Consider the following 18,364-nt stretch of genomic DNA (forward strand, 5'->3'; position numbering starts at 1 on the left):
GAGCCTGTTCACCCTCTCTGTGAACGTTTTCCAACACCCACATGAACTCTCCACTGCAGCTTTATACCATTTTGTGTCCTCTCATCAGACACCTGAGAGCTGAGACCCAGCACCTCCTTCTCCACCCCCATCATGAGGAAGCCACAGACAGCAGTGAGGTCATCCTCAGCCTCTTCTCCTCTAAGCTGAGCAGACCTAGTATCAAACACCAAACCAATGTATCTCACATCTTCCAAAGGCGTGCAATACCACATAAATACTGAAGAGCAAGAACATGCTGTCCTGGGGCTCTTTTCAGCAATACCCTGCAGCCGCAGCAATCTCTCCCTCCGTGCTCCCCACAACAAGGCCTGGTGCCTACTTCAGATGTGTACAGGAACAGGAGTCACTCTGCAAGGCCTCCTAAAGAAACTGCAAACGTTAAAAGAAAACCTTTCCCTACTACTCAGTCACAGACACACTATCTAAGGAAGAAGAGGGAGGGAAATATTAGCAAAAGAATATTTTGTTATTGAAAGCTCACACCTGTATGCCTCATGCTTAGCTAACAGGATCAATTTTTATAGAACTGTTTACAAGAGGGAAGAATGATCAAAGGTAAAGCTCAAATTCCAACTTCTGCATGTGCAGAAGTTCAACATGATTATTCCCTCTACAATTGCAGCCATTACCTTTGTCTGTACTGCTCCGACTACTTTTTCCCGTAGTTCTCGAGTGGAATGAAGCAGGATCATGATTCTGTGCAGCAGGTGCAAACAGTGGTGGAATTCCCAAGAGTGGTGGGAAAAAAGCTGCCCCGGGACGAGAGTGCGTGTCTGCTGTTCGCCACCACTCTGCACCACAAAGGAAACGAAAACAAACTTCAGTTGTTTAAACAGTGTATTTCAATATTTCAGTAAGTATATTGCATAGACGTATATATGCATATATATAATATGTGCATGTATATATATATGCATTCATATCGATATCAAGAGAGATAGGGAGCAAGCAAGCAGATTTATTAAATCTAGAGGTAAAACAAAACAGTTTGGAACTTCTCAAACGACACACATTTCCTGCAGCAACTCTGGTCTTAAGGCATTAAAGCCATCAGCTTTATTTATATGCATTCTGAAAATAAATACAAGAGAAAAAAAATAACACAGCTAGATGAACTGGATTGTAAAAATTACAGGTAAAACCTAAGAATAGGTGGAGCTGTGCATACTTTAAACAGTAAGGAGAGTGAATCTAATGCAGAAAGGAAGAAAGAAGTGAAAAGGAAAAAGAAAACAGGAAGTGACCAGAAAGAAGTAAAAAGAGAGTTTATTTGAGCTGCTGCACACCTGGAAGGTTGGGAAAGGGCAGAACAGAAGAGAGCAAGCACAGTATAGCAAGTTAGGACGTGTTCATAAGTTAGGACAAGGCAAGAATTCATAATAATATAGATGAGAGACAAAAAACAAAGGACCAGAAATTCTATAATCCTGATAAAGGAAACTTCATAGGAGTTTCACAGTTAAACTTCAATTTTTGAGATAGCCTGAACATGGGGATGGAAGACAAAGCATGGAATTCCCAGATATAAAAGCATACATAACCAGAAGAACAGAACAGCAGGAATTCATTTGCCCTTAACTGCACTGATGCTAACTATGTCAGGTGATGTGTACAGTATTTCCTTATACTTTTGACCTGAGTTTGAATGCACTGTATTTCAGTTCTACATTTTGAACGTAGTTCAAATGTCTTTAACATCAGCTTGTAAATTATCACCAAAAAAACCCTCAAAACCCACCACAACCAACCCAAACCTCATTTCTGTATCTTCTTCCACAATGCTTCCCTCTCACAGACAACAGTGGTGATTCTTAATGATGCTGATGAGCAACACTGCATTGCAAGGTTTCATAATACTTTGAAGACTTGAGATTGTTCATCATCTTTCTTCATCACACAAAAAAAAAGAGTTGGTAACTTTACACTATATTACACATTACTATGGCCTTATAAAAAGATGCATTGCGTGCTAGCTAAGCCATTGTCTAATGTGTCCAGAAAAGAGAAGCCATCCATTTTTAAATACACATTTAAAAACATGGAAGAAATAAAATAAAGAAAAAATGGAAACCAAGTCTTGTAATAACAAACTGAATTGTAATGGCATTTTCCCGCTTTCTGACTGGATGAAAACACTAACAGTCTGTTTAGCAATTAATTCTATTAGTTCCTTAATTTTTCCTATTAAATTTGCTCTTCAAGTTACTAACTTACCTCAGACATGCTCCACATAACTAAGACTCATATTAAACCTCACTCCTTAACATTCTTGCCTTACTTCAAATAGGTTAAATATTTTTGAGCTCAGCTTTTGAAATTCTACTAGCCACTGCACAGATAATGATTGAGAGCGTTACTCCAAAGGGCAACGTACATTTCAACAGTGCCAGTCTCTTAGTAACAAGGAACGATAACTGTGAATGCCTTTGTTAATATTAATGAACTTCATGGTGCAATGCAAGCTTTTCAAAAGAGCTAAAAAGGAATAAATACTTAAATAAACACAAAGTATCAATGTGCCAATCAGCAGAAATACCAAAATAATGTGGTATTTAAGGGAATTCCACCTTACACAGCAAATCTGAGAACTGCTTGGGGTGACAGAAATTACTGTGTATTTTCCTCCTCTCTCTGTTGTCTTTTAATCATTACAGTGGTAGCAAAGTTTGCGTTCTACATGCCTCCCAACACCAGTAAGTCTTCCTAACTCCCTGTATGCATGATTCCAAACTACTTATGTGAGTGATTTCCTAGTACTGGTCTCTCAGTGTAAAAAGCTGCAAAGCTTGGAAAAGGTTGGAAATGGTTTATACATACATAAGTAACATCACCCAGTCCAACACTGGTTTGAAAAACAAAAGCCTTCACACAAATAGAGAAACATCAAAAAAACTCTTCATTTAAACGAAAAGCACTGCATATCTCAGTAAAGCACCTCAAAAACACAAGGCATTTTAATAAAACTCCAAATATGCTCTCAGAGAACCAAACACACAAGGACTCAACTCATTCTTCAACTTTCCTTCATAAATCATAGGCTAAAAGATGCTAGACTTGGACTAATTTTCAAAAAAAAAAATTTTAGAAAGGGATTGATAAAACTGCACACTACTGAGAAAGATGATACATAATTTAGGCACAAACACTGGTGATGATTAACTCTGAAGAGGTAAGAATATAATGAACACACACAGAGCACAGCTCCCCTAAGCTGCATTTTAAAAAGTATCCATAACATGGCAGCTCTCATAGACACAAAACACTGAACTATGGTTCTCATATGAGAAAAAGCTGTTGATTTATATTCTTTCAAAGTTGCTAACATTCTTGTGAGGGTGAATTTAAACCTCTTTCTCGAGTCAATTTACTTTTCCAATGTGTCTTCTTATTTTCAGCAATGAGTGAACAAGAAGAAAGCAAGTAAAGTTCCTGTTTACTTGATTAGAATGCTTTAATTATTCAGCAACTAGTCTGTATTAACCAATTAAACTAACAATATGTGATATATTCCATAATGGTTTCACACAGGTGCTTTGTCTTTTTGACCTGGGAATATGCCAAAATAATTTATTTGTAGTCTAATCTCCCTGGCAAAGCATAAAGACTGCCAGTCCTAACTCACCATGTATTGTGGGGACTTGATAGAATATGCAATCAAATTTATTGCAGAAACTACTAAGTAGACTATTGATTGCTGCAAAGAAAATAAAGAGATAAACTGGAATTAAAAGAATCTCTCTAATGCATAGATTAAGATGCCTTTACCTTCTCTTAGTAAGAATAATTGCTCATTCTTAAAAAAATTATTTTATTAGATACTAGAGAAATGCATTTTTAAATTTTAGGATAATTTAATTATCAGATTGAGATTGGACAGACATTCATGGGGCTTTTTAAATACCACAGAAGCGAAGAACACCTCAGTTTAGGAACAGGCTAAAATATTAGTCTACCTTGGCTTCAGAGTAGCTTGTACATTCAGGAATCTTACAACTTCAGTGATGGGTCATTCACGGGAAAAGTCTTTGGCTGGCTGACAGCATAAACACCTCTGTGGGATTTCTCTAGGACAGCCTATACCTTTTCTGAGTGGATACAACAGTAACCACAGTGCACTCTGTCAGCACAGAAACAGATATACTCAGAAATAAAACTGATGGGACAGCACAGAGTGAGCTACATTCCAGCTTGGTTTTAGGAAGACAAAGTGTCTTTGACAAAATATATATGTTCTAAAGCATCAGATGCAGCCAGGCAAAGGATCTGACCATCAAAAAAATGAATCCTGAGAATTACTATTAGTCTTTATGACCATTAGCCACCAGACAGAAATGTAACCTTTTTTTTAAAATAAAGGTTGAGAATAGAATTTTGCAGTGTCCTTTACTGAAGAAGTACTGGGATTTTCTAGTGAAGACCAAAACTGACAGTTGAGGATCTTTATTATATGATTCATCTCTTCGGTCTTACTGAATTTTGGCAGACAAACATATGTCTTATGTATACATGCAATGTTACGGGACATACAAAATTACATCCTGTAGTATCTACAAAGCAAAAGCAGCAAGGAGAGCTAAAGGAGTCACAGAAACCCTCAGGGTGGAACTGCACATTTATAGCCACACGCTAATGAACTCCTGCTACATTCTGGGGACCACCACTGAGAACCAATTCAAATAGCACAGGCTAATGAACACAGCCAAAAAATGCTTTTGGAGCTGCATTTGCAGTGGAGGACTGAAAAATATGATACGTCGTTATTTATTCATTAAGAGTTTTAGTCAAGAATTCTTCTGACTGATTTTAGAGAAATTAAAATAAACAGGTGAGACATAACTCTAGCTACACAGACATTCTTGTTCCTACTTTTCTTCCCGGGGCAGCTGCAAATGAATACGTGAAGGATGTAGGAGGGAACTTGGAATCTACTCACTCTGTACTATCAAGGCAGAAGATTTTTTTCAATTTGTAGAATATACTTTTGCTCACTCTACTGCAAGAACCAAGTTTGTTCTGAAAGCAGTGGATTACCATGAATTTAAGATGAAAAAACTTTTATTTACAATATATGTCATAAGAATCAGTAAAACCCAGGCTAACAAAAAGAATGTTCTCAAAAAAAAATCATCTTTTCAAAAGTGAAGAGAGAAGCAGCAGGGAAGAGTTATTTACCATTTCTTGTTCTGTGGATGACATAGGCATCATTCAGTTGAAATATGAGTTTCATTCACAAAAAATTAGATTCTTGCACGGAGAAATCTTTTATACATGTTTGTGATTCAAGACGTTTCATTCTAGTCAAGACTATCCAAGACCCTTTCAAGTTCCATTATAAGAAACTATTCATCCAAATATAAAAATACAGTATGGGTTGGGCTTGAACGCTGAGAACATGATGATTATTAGATCTTAATCTGAAAGTGGCATAGAGTTTGCTAGATCAACCCTTTACTTGATCCTTGCTTTCAAGGCAGGTTTGTGAACTGAAATTTTTTCACATTTTAAAGAGGCAATTTTTAATTAATTTCAATCCTTCAATAAATAAGTACTATGTAAAATGTATTCACAGGAAATGAATGTTGCTTGGCAAAACAAAAAAACCTCAAACATTTTTCTCTGATGCATCTGTGCAACCGTTTTATATTGACTTGTAATAATAATTACAAACGTTGACAAACACTATAATTACACCGCAATATAGACTTGAGTCATTTTTACCACATGTGCTGATTGTGGAACTCAGTGTCGCAGCTCCCGCGGAAAGGCCACCTTTCGATCCTTCTGAAGCTCCCGATGGTGTCGACGATGCTGGAGTGGAAGCAGCTGCAGCAGAGGAGACTGATGGTGACGTTAACCGCTCTCCAGACTCCATATCTGTAAGAGAAGAGAAATGTCTCTCCTCCATGGCAGGAAAGGAAATCACAAGGGAATACAGGGCTCTTTCTGCTAACTGTGTCTCAGGATCTGTACTAAATTCTTGAGAGGTTCCTACGAGACCTTCACACGAGAAGTACATCCCACTAACAGCCCCCAGCCACCAGGGAACCCAGCACAGCTGCAGCATTAAGGGAATGGGGTAGTGCTGTTCAGAGTTCGATCACACTTCTACCTGAAGGCCTACGGCCTCAGCTGGGACCACTACCCACACTCTGTGCCAGGGAGCTCCAGCTCAGCTCAGCCCAGCTTGGCCCCTTCAGCCCCCGCCAGAGCCAGCCCACACTCCACAGCCTGCCCATGCCCAGCCCTCCTGCCAACATCCCATGTATCACATTCTAGCTTTCCTCTAGGACAGCATCAGCTCCCATCTTCTGCCACTCCTGATCAGACATCAGAGATGGGCCCTGGGCCTGACAGGTTCCGTTATTATGTCTAACTCTGTGACCAGCAGTGTCCAGATCCTGTGGGACTGTGCCGGAGCCAGGAAGAGCCCTGCCTGCATAATCCTGAACTGCCAGCCTGTCCCTCGCAGAGCAGTCCTGCTCTTGCTGCTCTCTGACAGACACCAGCTTTAAAGAACCTGTAGTATGTGCCAAAAAGTACATACTGTAGACTCTTAATTTAAGGAAAGGCCCAGCAATTATGGTAAGGTAGTATAAATATAAGAACTCCTGTAAGTTGGTAGGGGGTTTTTTTTGTTGTTTCCTCATGAGCTTCTCATACAAAATAATAAATTTTTATTTGTGCCATGAATTGTCTAAATCAAAAGTTACCAGACTTATTTCACTGAACAAGCATGTGCAATTTTAAGGAAAACAGATAGTAAAATTATTCTTAAAAACACTAGTTGTTGAGAAGTAGTTTCTCAAATACTTAAAAAACGCAGTCAAGACAGTGATGTCTTAGCACAGTGGTAGCAGCATCAACAGACTCTCTGACTAAATCTGCCAGAGCGTCAGTTGATGGTGAGTCAGGACCAGAGTATAAATAAGGCGAGGAAGAAATCTTCTCAGAGTCCCTGTATTATTAAAAAAGCAACGAGACAAAGCACATTGAACTCTGAACAGGGAAACTCCCAAGAAACCGGCTCCTGTCCTGGAGTCTCCCAGGAACAGAGGCAACACCCTTTCTCAGATTTACCACTGGAAAGTGAGGGGGGCAAGTACTGAGCCTAAGTCAAACAACTGCTACAAAATCTCACTCCCAGTACCTGTGAAACATAATGCCAAGTACACAAGAAAGATCCACTTTTCCAAGTTCTATTTTAAACAATTTAGAAAACTGATGTGTTAAACAGCACTTCTAATCTAAAGTTATATTAGACAGTGACTTCCCAAATGCTCCCTTGGAAAGCCAGCATAAAAGCTGTTATCTGTGACTCCAGAAAGATGCAGTACCCTTGGTTCCTCTCAGTCACTAAAAACGAATCTTAAAAAGACAAAGCAAATACAAAAGCAAAATCCATGGAGAAACACACAAAACATTGCGAAGATACACTGTGTCCATTTTAACTAAATTGTTAATTCCTCATCACTAATAGTTTTTATACACGGCCACTTCTATGTACTGAAGAAGTCTCCAGGCTTTGCTGGCAGAACAAGAGGCAGTACTCTGGCAAAGTGAAAACTCTGCGGGCAAAGGTACAGTCTGTCACACAGAACTGCCCACCCTCTGCACCACCTGCGAACAGCCACTCTGCCCACCACAACACCCAAAGACTTCACTGCTTTTAGTCTTTACAGCCCAATTTATCACACATCATTTTCACACATGCAGAAGAAAACTAATTTTTTTTTTCTGCAAACACAGAAAAATCAACTACTTACACTCATATGTCACCAAAAAAAAGTATCTACTAATATACTGAATATGAAGGCTATGACGATTCACTTCTGAACAACAGCAGAAACACAAAACCTATTTCCTTCAGATAATTTATGAAGGAAAAATATTATTAAACATTTTAGTTTTTAATTCTGAACTCTTAAATGCATACTTTCCTCCAATTAAACATTTTCTATCCACAGGTAAAGAATACATGGATTTTTAGTAATCTGTAATTATAATTAATCTAAACTGCTACTCTGTGGAGGCAGGCCACTGAAAAATACTGTGTATACCACATATTACATACATGTATGTCTACTAAATTTTAGAATTATTCTTGAGGATAATAATTAATAAAAATCCCTTTCAAAAGGGATTATAGTTTAACTTTGCATCTGCAGTAAGTCTGTAGCATTTGCAAACACGTGCATTATTTCGTGCTACAAAAAATGTACTATTGTTAGTATATAGAGACCTATAAATAGACACAAATAATTATGACTAAGTATTTTTTTAGTCACTATGAATGACAGGACTTATTTGAGCCCAACAAGCATTCCTTGTACAAATTCAAATTTGTTGTATTTTGGTACTCATTGTTTAAGTATGGCTACGTGAACTTACTGTATTTACAGACAGCATAAGGAAAATTAGAAACACATCCATTACTGCAGTAATCATTTGTAAAAGGGGAGGTCCTTCTAAGCTTTAATGCAAACTTCATTCAAAACTCTGGATTGACACTTCTTATTTTACTTATGTTCCCCCTCAAAAAAATCCAGAACTCTTGAATTTCTAAAAAAAAAAATAAATCTGTAATGTTGTGTAGAATAATACAGCATTAAAATAAGTCTTTACCACAGAATCACAGAAGGCAACCTAAATGGTTGGAAAAGCCCTCCCAGCCAATGGAGTCCACCCTGTGCCCGATGCCCACCTTGTCCCCAGTCCAGAGCACTGAGTGCCACGGCCAGGCCTTCCTGGGACACCTCCAGGGCTGGGCACTCCATCACTGCCCAGGTAGCCCCTGCCAAGGCCTGACCACCCTTTCTGTGAAGAAATTCCTCCTGATGTCCAACTTGACCTTCCTCTGGCACAGCTGGAGGCCATTTCCATTTTTCCTGTCCCTTGTTCCCTGGGAGCAGAGCCCGACCCCCCCCTGGCTCCCCCCTCCTGTCAGGGGGTTGCAGAGCCAGAAGGTCCCCCCTGAGCCTCCTTTTCTCCAGGCTGAGCCCCCCCAGCTCCCTCAGCCCCTCCTGCTGCTCCAGACCCTTCCCAGCTCCGTTCCCTTCCCTGCACACGCTCCAGCCCCTCCGTGTCTTTCTTGCCGTGAGGGGCCCAGAACTGGACGCAGCCCTCGAGGGGCCTCCAGCAGTGCCCGGCACAGGGGACGGGCACTGCCCTGGGCCTGTGGCCAGCACTGACCAGGTGCCACTGGCCTCTTGCCCACCTGGGCACACCTGGCTCGTGTTCAGCTGCCCTCAACCAGCACCCCCAGAGCCTTTCCCACTGGCAGCTTTCCAGCCCCTCTGCCCCAGCCTGGGGCTGCAGGGGCTTGTTGTGACCCAGCTGCAGGACCCGGCACTTCACCTTGTTGAACCTCATTCAGTTGTCCTCAGCCCATCGATCCAGCCTGCCCAGATCCCTCTGCAGAGCCTTTCTAACCTTCCTGCCCTCCGGCAGATCAACACTCCCGCCCAGCCTGGTGTCCTCTGCAAACTGACTGAGGGTGCACTCAATCTCCCCGTCAAGGGTTTGGATAAAGATATTGAACAGGACTGGCCCCAATCCTGAGCCCTGGGGACACCACTGGATGTAACTCCACTCCCCACCTCTCTCTGGGCCCGGCTGTCCAGACACTTTCTAACCCGGTGAACAGTGCCCCAGCCCAAGCCACAGCAGCCAGCTTCTCCAGGAGAAGGCCGTCAGAGAAGCATCAAAAGGCTTTACTAAAGTCTACGTAGACACATCCACAGCCTTTCCCTCATCTGCTGAGTGGGTCACCTTGCCATAGAGGGAGATCAGGTTGGTCAAGCGGGACCTGCCTTTCATAAACCCATTCTGCCTGGGCCTGATCCCCTCACTGTCCTGTACGTGCCATGTGATTGCACCCAGGATGATCTGCTCCACAACCCTCCCAGGCACTGAGGTCAGGCTGACAGGCCTGTAGTTCCTCAGACGTGACCATCTAACATGTTTTATAAGTAAGCATAGCTAAGAACCACCTACAAGCAATCCATATTTGAGTCACAAATAGGAAGATATCCTAGGCAAATCAATACTTTTTTAATACAGAAATGTAAATTTAGCTTTACTTGCAAGCTTTTAACCAACATAAGCCATCTGTTTGAACTGGTAACACAGGATCACATAAGAACGGGGAGAACAGTAACAGACTGCCCTTTTAAGGCTCCCCTTCTTCCTCTCCCCCACCCCTCTTACTTCAGTTTGCAGGGGGCTGGGAGGTATTTTTGAGAAGGTGCTTTTTCAACCTCTAATTTAGCTGCTTAAGTCTTTAATAGAGAACTGGAATATTGGTATTTTTGAATTATTCTAACTGAGGAAATTATATTCTTTTCCTAGAGACAGACATACTTCTGATTTCAAACTAAGTCAACTCTTAATTATGTTTAGTTAATTACTCTAACCACAGCAGATGGCTGACTCCAAAAGAGATAATCCCCGAAACAGTCATTAGTCAGGATCAGCAATAATTACACTGTAGACCTAATGCGTTCTGTGACTAAAAAAAGTCCATACCAGTTACAGCAGATCCTTGTTATTTTTAACCTCAAGTATAAATTACACATTAGTTCCATTGTAATGTATTTTGTCAGTCAATACTTAGGATGAACTTTCATGATTGTTTTTTAATCTCTCATATTTGTAAAAGAGAAAATCAATAAATAAAGCTAGGAAAAAAACCACTTTTTTATTTCCCAGGTGTAGTGATATATGTCAGTCTTCTCAATGCCTTGCCTGAAAGTCCAGTTATTTTCTCAGAATTTTTCATAGTGAATAATAATCATTAATGCAACTGAACCCAATGAAAACAGAAAGCAACTTCTCAGTAAAAAGGAACACAGAAGGGAAGAACATGAAACTTTACACAAGCAAAATGTTGTCTTTTCTGGGGAAAAATAAAAAAAGGAAAAAAATTACTAATGTTTAATAAAAACAGAAACACTAAAAACAGGTAAATGTTTACTAAAGGAAACAACAATCAAATCATTTTCAAATGTAACAAGTTGAAATTCGTTTAAAATAAATCAGCTATCTATTCTATGCTTAAAACCTTTGCTGACATGTACCCTAACACAGAAAAAGACCCAAACCTTTCTTAGTTTTAAACAGGTATTAACAAGTAACTCCTTTCATAGGATAGTATCATGGATAAAATGGCATCCTGTCAAATGTTAGCTGGGATATCTGAATACTATTAACTGTGTCTTGAAAACATCTAAACACTAGATTAAGTCACCTCCAAATTCCAGTTTAACCTCTACACTCCTGTGTATTGCTTCATTATTTCAATTATTACATCTAAGACAGTGAAAAAGAAGTTGGGTAAAAATGCACTTCAATCTTCCTCAATTACCACGGGAAATTTGAAAAAACTATTTGACAGCCAACTATGGAAGAGTTCCACAACATCTCGTGTTCTCTTGCCTTACACAAGGTATTTAATTGTGTCACATCATAATACCACCAGTCCACAGCTACTTCTTGTGTCAGTGAGAGCTCTGACGCCAGAGATCTTGCAGCTGCTGAAGGGAAGCACATCAGAGTGTCTCCGAACAGACAGTCCAGCACAGCAGAGTTCCTCACAGATGAGAAATGCCCCAGAAGGTCAGTGCTCAAGAGGTGAATGCAGAGCCTGTGTGCTGGCTGGGAGGTGACTCAGCAGGCCAGGCAGCATCTGTGGGTTCCACACCTCCCACAAGGGCCACAGAACCAAGGAGGAGCGGGGATAAAACCAGTGATGTGCGAAAAAATACACAAAACAAGCAAGCGCCCTGACCAAAACCTGGCAGAGAGGGAAGTGAGGTCCCCACAGGAAGGGCTGCAGCTCACCACAGACCACCTGGGAACACCAGAGGCTCCCTGCTCTGGTGACCAGGTCTGCTCACACACCTTCCACACAGTCTACTACAGCTACAGTGTTTTACACATTGAGATGTTTAAACTCAAATAGAAGTGCCAATATAATTACTGAGACCCACTTTACATTTCTCAAATACTGTAAAAACCTTAAAGGCCGAGTCAGCTGCTAAATATTCCAAGTTTTGCAGAATGTCACTGTTATTACATCACTTTCAATAATTTACTCTAAGCACTTTACATAAAGCTCTCCAGGGAAAAAAGTCACCACAACAAAATTTCTTTTAGTAAATCAACCACCATAATAAAACCTTTTTTAGTAAATCAACAGCAAGATTGGCTTGTGTTTCATAGGTATCATACAAACTACAAAGACACTTCTACTCACAAATACTCTTAATGTATTACTCCAGTTACACTGTGTGAACCAGACTGTATGTTCCAGCACTACATTCTAAATGGGCTTTATAGCCCTCCCCTGCCTCATACTAGACCAGATTCAGCGATATAACAACTCACTGTTTTATTGCATCAGATTCCACAGCAGTGAAGAGATTCATGAAATCACAAGCACAATTCCATAAATGTTTTTTCAACAGTCTTTACCCAGATAAGGTGACTTATTAAAAGCCAATTCAAAGCAGATCCAACTCTTAAGTTTGGTATAACTGAGTCAGGACTGGTCTGCAAAAATGGAAACAGAGAAGGGATACAGCTGCCATTCTACTATTTGGTAATACACACTGGCCATTTTAAATAGATTCAGGATAAAATGACATTTTAAACAATGCATCTCTTTTGACTCCATCCGACAGGATAAATTCTTCATTAAACAATACATGCAAATTTAGATGCAACTTAAAAATTTATTTTCTCCTATTTTACAAGTAATGGTGTTCCTTTTAGTTAAAAATAAATGTCACTTTGAATACTTCTGCATTCACACGTTTCACAATCTTCATGATTATGGTAAAGAAAGAATATTTACGAATAGGGCATTATAATTCACTTGCTTTACAGTCCATGGAGACAGGAGGGGCACACAGGTCAGGTTAAGTTACAATCCCCCATAAGCCTCATTTATGGATAAACCTCAGAATACTGAAAGCTGCATAATGCTAGGCAAGAAATCTAATCCACCCAATTTGTACCACAAAAAGTGTATGGCCATACCAGGTACCCATGAGGCAACACAGCACTGCAGAGAGGCACTTAATGCTGAAGTGACACGACTCTACCTCAAACAAACATTTCAAACCCAGAATAACAACACTAAGAGTCTGGTTTAAATAAATATATAATTAGAATCATAGAACAGTTTGGGTTTGAAGGGACCTTAAAAGCTCGTCTCGTTATACACACACTCTACCACAGGCAGGGACACCTTCCACTAGACCAGGCTGTTCCAAGCCTATCCAACCTGGCCTTGAACAGTGCCAGGGATGGGGAGCCCATAACCTCTCTGGCCAACCTGTGCCAGGCCCTCACCACCCTTATAGTAAAGAATTTCTTCCTAATATCTAACTTAAACCTAGTCTCCTGAAGTCAAATCTATCTGCAATATCTGTTATTCTGTATGAGCCTATCAACTTTATACATGCATGTTTTGCAGTCACCACTTTTTTTAAGAATAAGCACCTCTTCACCTTCTGTTATTTTCACTTCTATATTGGGTTAGGAAAGGAAAAGTTGATACCACCAGCCTCACAACACAAAAAATAGATGGGTGATAGCTTCTGACACAGATGTAAACACATGCAGCCACAAATGTCACCCTACAAAAGCAGCTGCCCAAGTCACTTCTTGCTGCACAGCAAATTTCAATCAGGTGACAAGAGAGGAACCCTATCCCCTAAGATACTTCCACCAATGGAAAAGCTGTGCAACCCACCCATCTAAGAAGAGAAGCAGTCAGAATTTAGACAGCAGGGTGGCAGTGCTACAGTGCAGACGTCAAGGCTCATGGAGACATCACTCACAGAGTGGAGATGACAGCACTATGTGTCTGTATCCCAATACTTGTAAGCAGATGTTAAACAAAAGCAAGTATTGGCACCTCCTAAAATTCATGAAGAGCCTGGACTCATCGTGACTTTAGAGGCTGAAACAATAGTAGTTCTGAAGAACATTATAATGCAAAGATTCTCTGGCATCAGTTTAGTAAATATCCAAGGCAATTTCCACAGATTTTGTTACCAAACCGAAACAAATGATTCATCATTTCAGAAACAACATTTTACAAACCTTTCTGTTCAAAAAACCCCAAACAAACAAACAAACAAAAAACCCCACCAAAAACCAATGAACAAAAAAATCACAGAATCACAGAATATGCTGGATCATGGAGTCCAACCCTTAGCCCTGCACAGGACCATCCCCAAAAGTCACACCATGTGCCTGAATCACTGCAATATTTTATATTGTGTTGGGATTGATACCAGTTTTTATTTTTGTGCATAACAGTTCAGCTTAACATGTTTCCAGTTTCTATGTAAAAGGTCAATCTTTCATGTCCCACATACCTATTTTTTTTTAATATCCTGGTTATGAGACTTCAATACTTGGTTCATCTGCACTAGATTCTAGTAGTACTACATCTTGTTCTGCAGAAGCAAGACTTAGCATTTTATACTATTATTCAATTTGTGAGGGTACTGAGCAAACTGTATCTATAACTACCTCTGTAGTTTTTAAAATAATAAAGTATTCAATCTTTGGATATTGATAAACAATACAACATTTTTTAAATACCTAGCAAAAATTCTTGCTTAGGGTGGCTCTGAAATAGGTAACAGGAACCCACATTAGAAATCCTATGCAACAGTAGTTCAAAAATCAGTAAAAAAAAATGGAACAGCTGAAGTCAATGCCTTTTTTTTCTGCTTTTCCGAAACCTAAATTTCAATCTGCCAGAGGCCAATTTTCTGCTTTTCTTCTGACATTTCGCCACTCAGAAACTTAGCTCCTGTTTAGCCATTGTATCGTACACCTCTTCCCATGGTTCAAAAGCCAGATTTCATCTCAAGCTCAAAATATAGGCTTATCTCCAATTACAGGGACCAGCAGAGCTTCAGAAAACACCTACAGAGGAAGTGCCTTCTGAACCTCTGAAAGCAAAAGCTGCCACAGGCTTGTTTGACAACTGTTAAAATTTACCAGTGCTTGTGCCAAACATGCTTTTTAGTACTTCCATAACTGCACCTTGCCAATCTTCACCAGTCTTTGCCAAATAACAATGGAAGGCATTAAACCAAAGGTTAACTTTCTGAAGCCTAAAGTATCTGCTCTAACATATATATATAAGACCACTCAAACTCACTACAAAGAATGTATTTTGCCCACCTGATATTATTTGACCTTGTGCTGGAAAAAATGGCATATAAAAAAAAATGATTGAGTACAAAAAACTCCAAACAATTAACCTTTAAAAGCATAAGCTAAAGATAATTTGGGGAAGAAATAACTACAAATCCAATACCTGTTTGAGCGTATGAACTCCACACGTGTCAAAATAATGAGCTCAGAGCTAGTTCGCAGGCACTCCCCCATAAGAAAGAGGATCCTTAGAAAAGGATTCTTTTACCCTGCAGTCCTAAACTTACAGACTACCATAATACCTCATCATACTCCAACAAGCAAGAAAGGGCAAGGATGTTAGTCAGTCCTTCCTAACAAATGGTCTAGAGAGGGTTTTTTGGATGTTAGTCAGTCCTTCCTAACAAATGGTCTAGAGGGGTTTTTTTTTTGTTTCTGCTGGGTTTCTTTTTTGGATTTGTCATCCTAACAATTAAAGTTACTATTCTACACCTTTAAATATTGCTAAAAACTAAAACCACCAGCAAACTCTGATGAGAAATGAATTCTCGAGTACTAAGTTAGAGTTCCAGAAAAGCATTCAGGAGAAACAAATCTTTACTATGTATACCTGTAGCAGCCCCAAGCTTTGCACTGGGTCCAGATTTTGTCTTAGAATAGCACCAAACTTCAGTCTCATTACTCTAACATTAATATCATCTTACATTTAAACAAAAAGAGAAAATGCCAAACAGCTAAATCGTACATTCAGTTCTCCAATGCCAGCGAAAACTAGTTTTAACCCACATGACAGCAAAGAAGTCTATCAGCCTCTCATGTCATTGAGTGAGTTCTGGCACTTTGACTAAAAACTTATCAGTGAGGAATGCTATTTCCTCAGTTTTGAACTCTCAAAAACACCTTGTGGCATCATCTTGCAGGAATGTAATGGTTCCCACTAATAAGCTGAGACACAGATAAACGGTTTCCACATTTTCATGCAGTTGCACTCAGGTGGATCTTTGGAAACCCAGAACCAGTTCTAGCAGGAAGCACTCCGTGCCATAAGAGCCATTGTTTTGAGTCAGCGGCATCACTGGCATCCACCTCCTCTTCCAAAATACCTTTCTTAGGTTGGTTGTTCATTGTTTCTTCCAGTTTTAAAGGCATTAGAATTCTTTTTATAAAATTGAAGGATTTAAGCAAAAACAAAACAAAAACCACAAACAAACAAAACAAACAAAAAAAACCCCACAAAACAACAGAGTCTACTGAATTTTATCTAAACAGAGGAACTAGAGGCAATAATAACAGAGTTCTTAAGATACAAAGAAATAAAATCAAGATTCAACAGAAGCCACAGCAGCTATTACCATGTCAGAAGACTAACCTTGCTGGCTGCATTCACCACATTATTTTTACAAACCAAGCACATGCAAATCTAACAACTTGATGTTATTTACACGCTTAAAGGAAGTGGTTAGACATAAAAAACCCCTGACAGATCACACTTTTATTTCCACATACTGGAAAGAAAGAAGATAATAAGCCATCTGTAGTTTTATCTACAAAACAAAAGTACTGTATCTCGATTTCAGGCTCCTAACAAAGCCACATGCTAAACATTACATTTTCCTACACGGTTAAAGAACACTGGTTAAAACACAGGAGGCTATTCCAGGTGTAGGGGTGCTGTTTTCTTGGCAAAGCTTGGAAACCATTTATTAACACGGATACACGGTACTCCCATAAACCATTCTTTCCGAATTCAAACGCACTCTGCAAACACGAGCAGTCAGTGATGGTCACATCTGAGCAAGAGATAAAACTGTGGCTCTTTGGAGGGGTGGGGGAGCAGGAAGCCTGAGCAGCCCCAACTCCCGCCACCCTCCTCACTTCGAGAGGACGATACAAGAGGCGCACCACAAGGCCCTTGGGCTGGACCCAGGATTAGGATCTGTCCTTCCCTGTGTGCCAAGAGCACCTTTATTCCTTGACCACAGCTGCTTCCTGCACTTCCGTCTCCCCGGGCAGGGAGGCAGCCCAGGAGCTGCAGCTCAGCAGCTCCCATTGGGACTGTTCCACCTGTTCTGCAGGAATCTGGTTCTGTAAATTAGGCTGAAGCTTTGAGCCAACAAGGTCAGCTGTGAGGCACAGACCTGTGAGTTGAAGAGCCTCTACAGAGGTGGAATATGCAAAAAGATTCAACTTTTTTGAAACACTAGGATTGCAGGACACTGGAGAAAATAGAGCAGGGGTACAAGAAGCCAGCTGGACAGCAAGGGAGTCTGCTGGAAGGCAATACGTGTTTTGCTGGTACCCAAGCTAGGACATTTCACAGATAGTGTCAATATTATTTGAAACATCAAATTATATAAAGTTTATCTATTAACAGGAGCAATTCAGTATTTGTTAAAAACATTAATGGAATTTTATTTTGTAAGAGACATCAGCACAGAATAGTACTCCAGGTCACTGGGCTTCCGAATTAAATACCAGTGTTAAGGGGCTTGTAAGGGAAGCAGCACATGTATGAAACCTAAAGCTATCCTGTGAAACCTTTATCTTGCTGTTAATGTTCTCAAGATGAAGAGGTCATAGTTTCATAAAGAACAGTGACTGGTACTCATTCCTCAGTAATCCTCAGAATACATGGATAAGTATTTTGGGGAAAAAACAATTCAAATCAATACCAGGTCTGCACTACCTGAGAGCCCTTTAACAAAGTAATGTAGATTGAATCTCTCCTCTCTTCTTCCCCTTGGCATTTTTCCTGCCTTGTTCTCCTCAAAATAGACCTGTATCTACACGCTCTAGCACTCCATTGTCCACACCCTTCTCTCTATAGCTAACAACTCAAGTGAACTAATAGGTCAAGCACCTCCAAAAACTTCTCTCAAACCCAAGCTGGAGGGACACTGTTCCTCACCTACTTACTCTTCTCACAGTTTGAACAAAACAGATTTCTCATATATGCTGTCTACTCCACAATTTTTTTAGTAATACCTATTTAATTCAAAAATACCTATTTCTGTAAACATCTATTATAAAAACATCTATTTCTTTTAACTGAATCACACTTTTTCTCCATATTTCATTTTCAGTTCCAGTTTCTGTTAATGTAGTGGATACCTCCTGTAACTAAACGAAATTGTACATAAAA

General features: G+C 39.9%; 1 protein-coding gene across 16 annotated transcripts in view; it reads right to left on the reverse strand.

Moving 5' to 3' along the window:
• The window catches only part of BAZ2B (bromodomain adjacent to zinc finger domain 2B), a 115,405-nt gene that overhangs the window by 49,595 nt on the left and 47,446 nt on the right, over positions 1 to 18,364 (reverse strand). For all 16 annotated transcript variants that reach the window (XM_064661775.1, XM_064661790.1, XM_064661789.1 and 13 more), the window contains 2 exons: positions 5,761 to 5,916; positions 672 to 833 (listed from right to left, as the gene is read on the reverse strand). In XM_064661775.1, the coding sequence (XP_064517845.1) occupies positions 672 to 833; positions 5,761 to 5,914 (316 nt within the window). In that variant the 5' untranslated portion in view covers positions 5,915 to 5,916. The remainder of the gene's footprint in view (positions 1 to 671; positions 834 to 5,760; positions 5,917 to 18,364) is intronic.

Source organism: Pseudopipra pipra, chromosome 7 (assembly GCF_036250125.1).
Source record: "Pseudopipra pipra isolate bDixPip1 chromosome 7, bDixPip1.hap1, whole genome shotgun sequence".
Taxonomy (NCBI): Eukaryota; Metazoa; Chordata; class Aves; order Passeriformes; family Pipridae; genus Pseudopipra; species Pseudopipra pipra.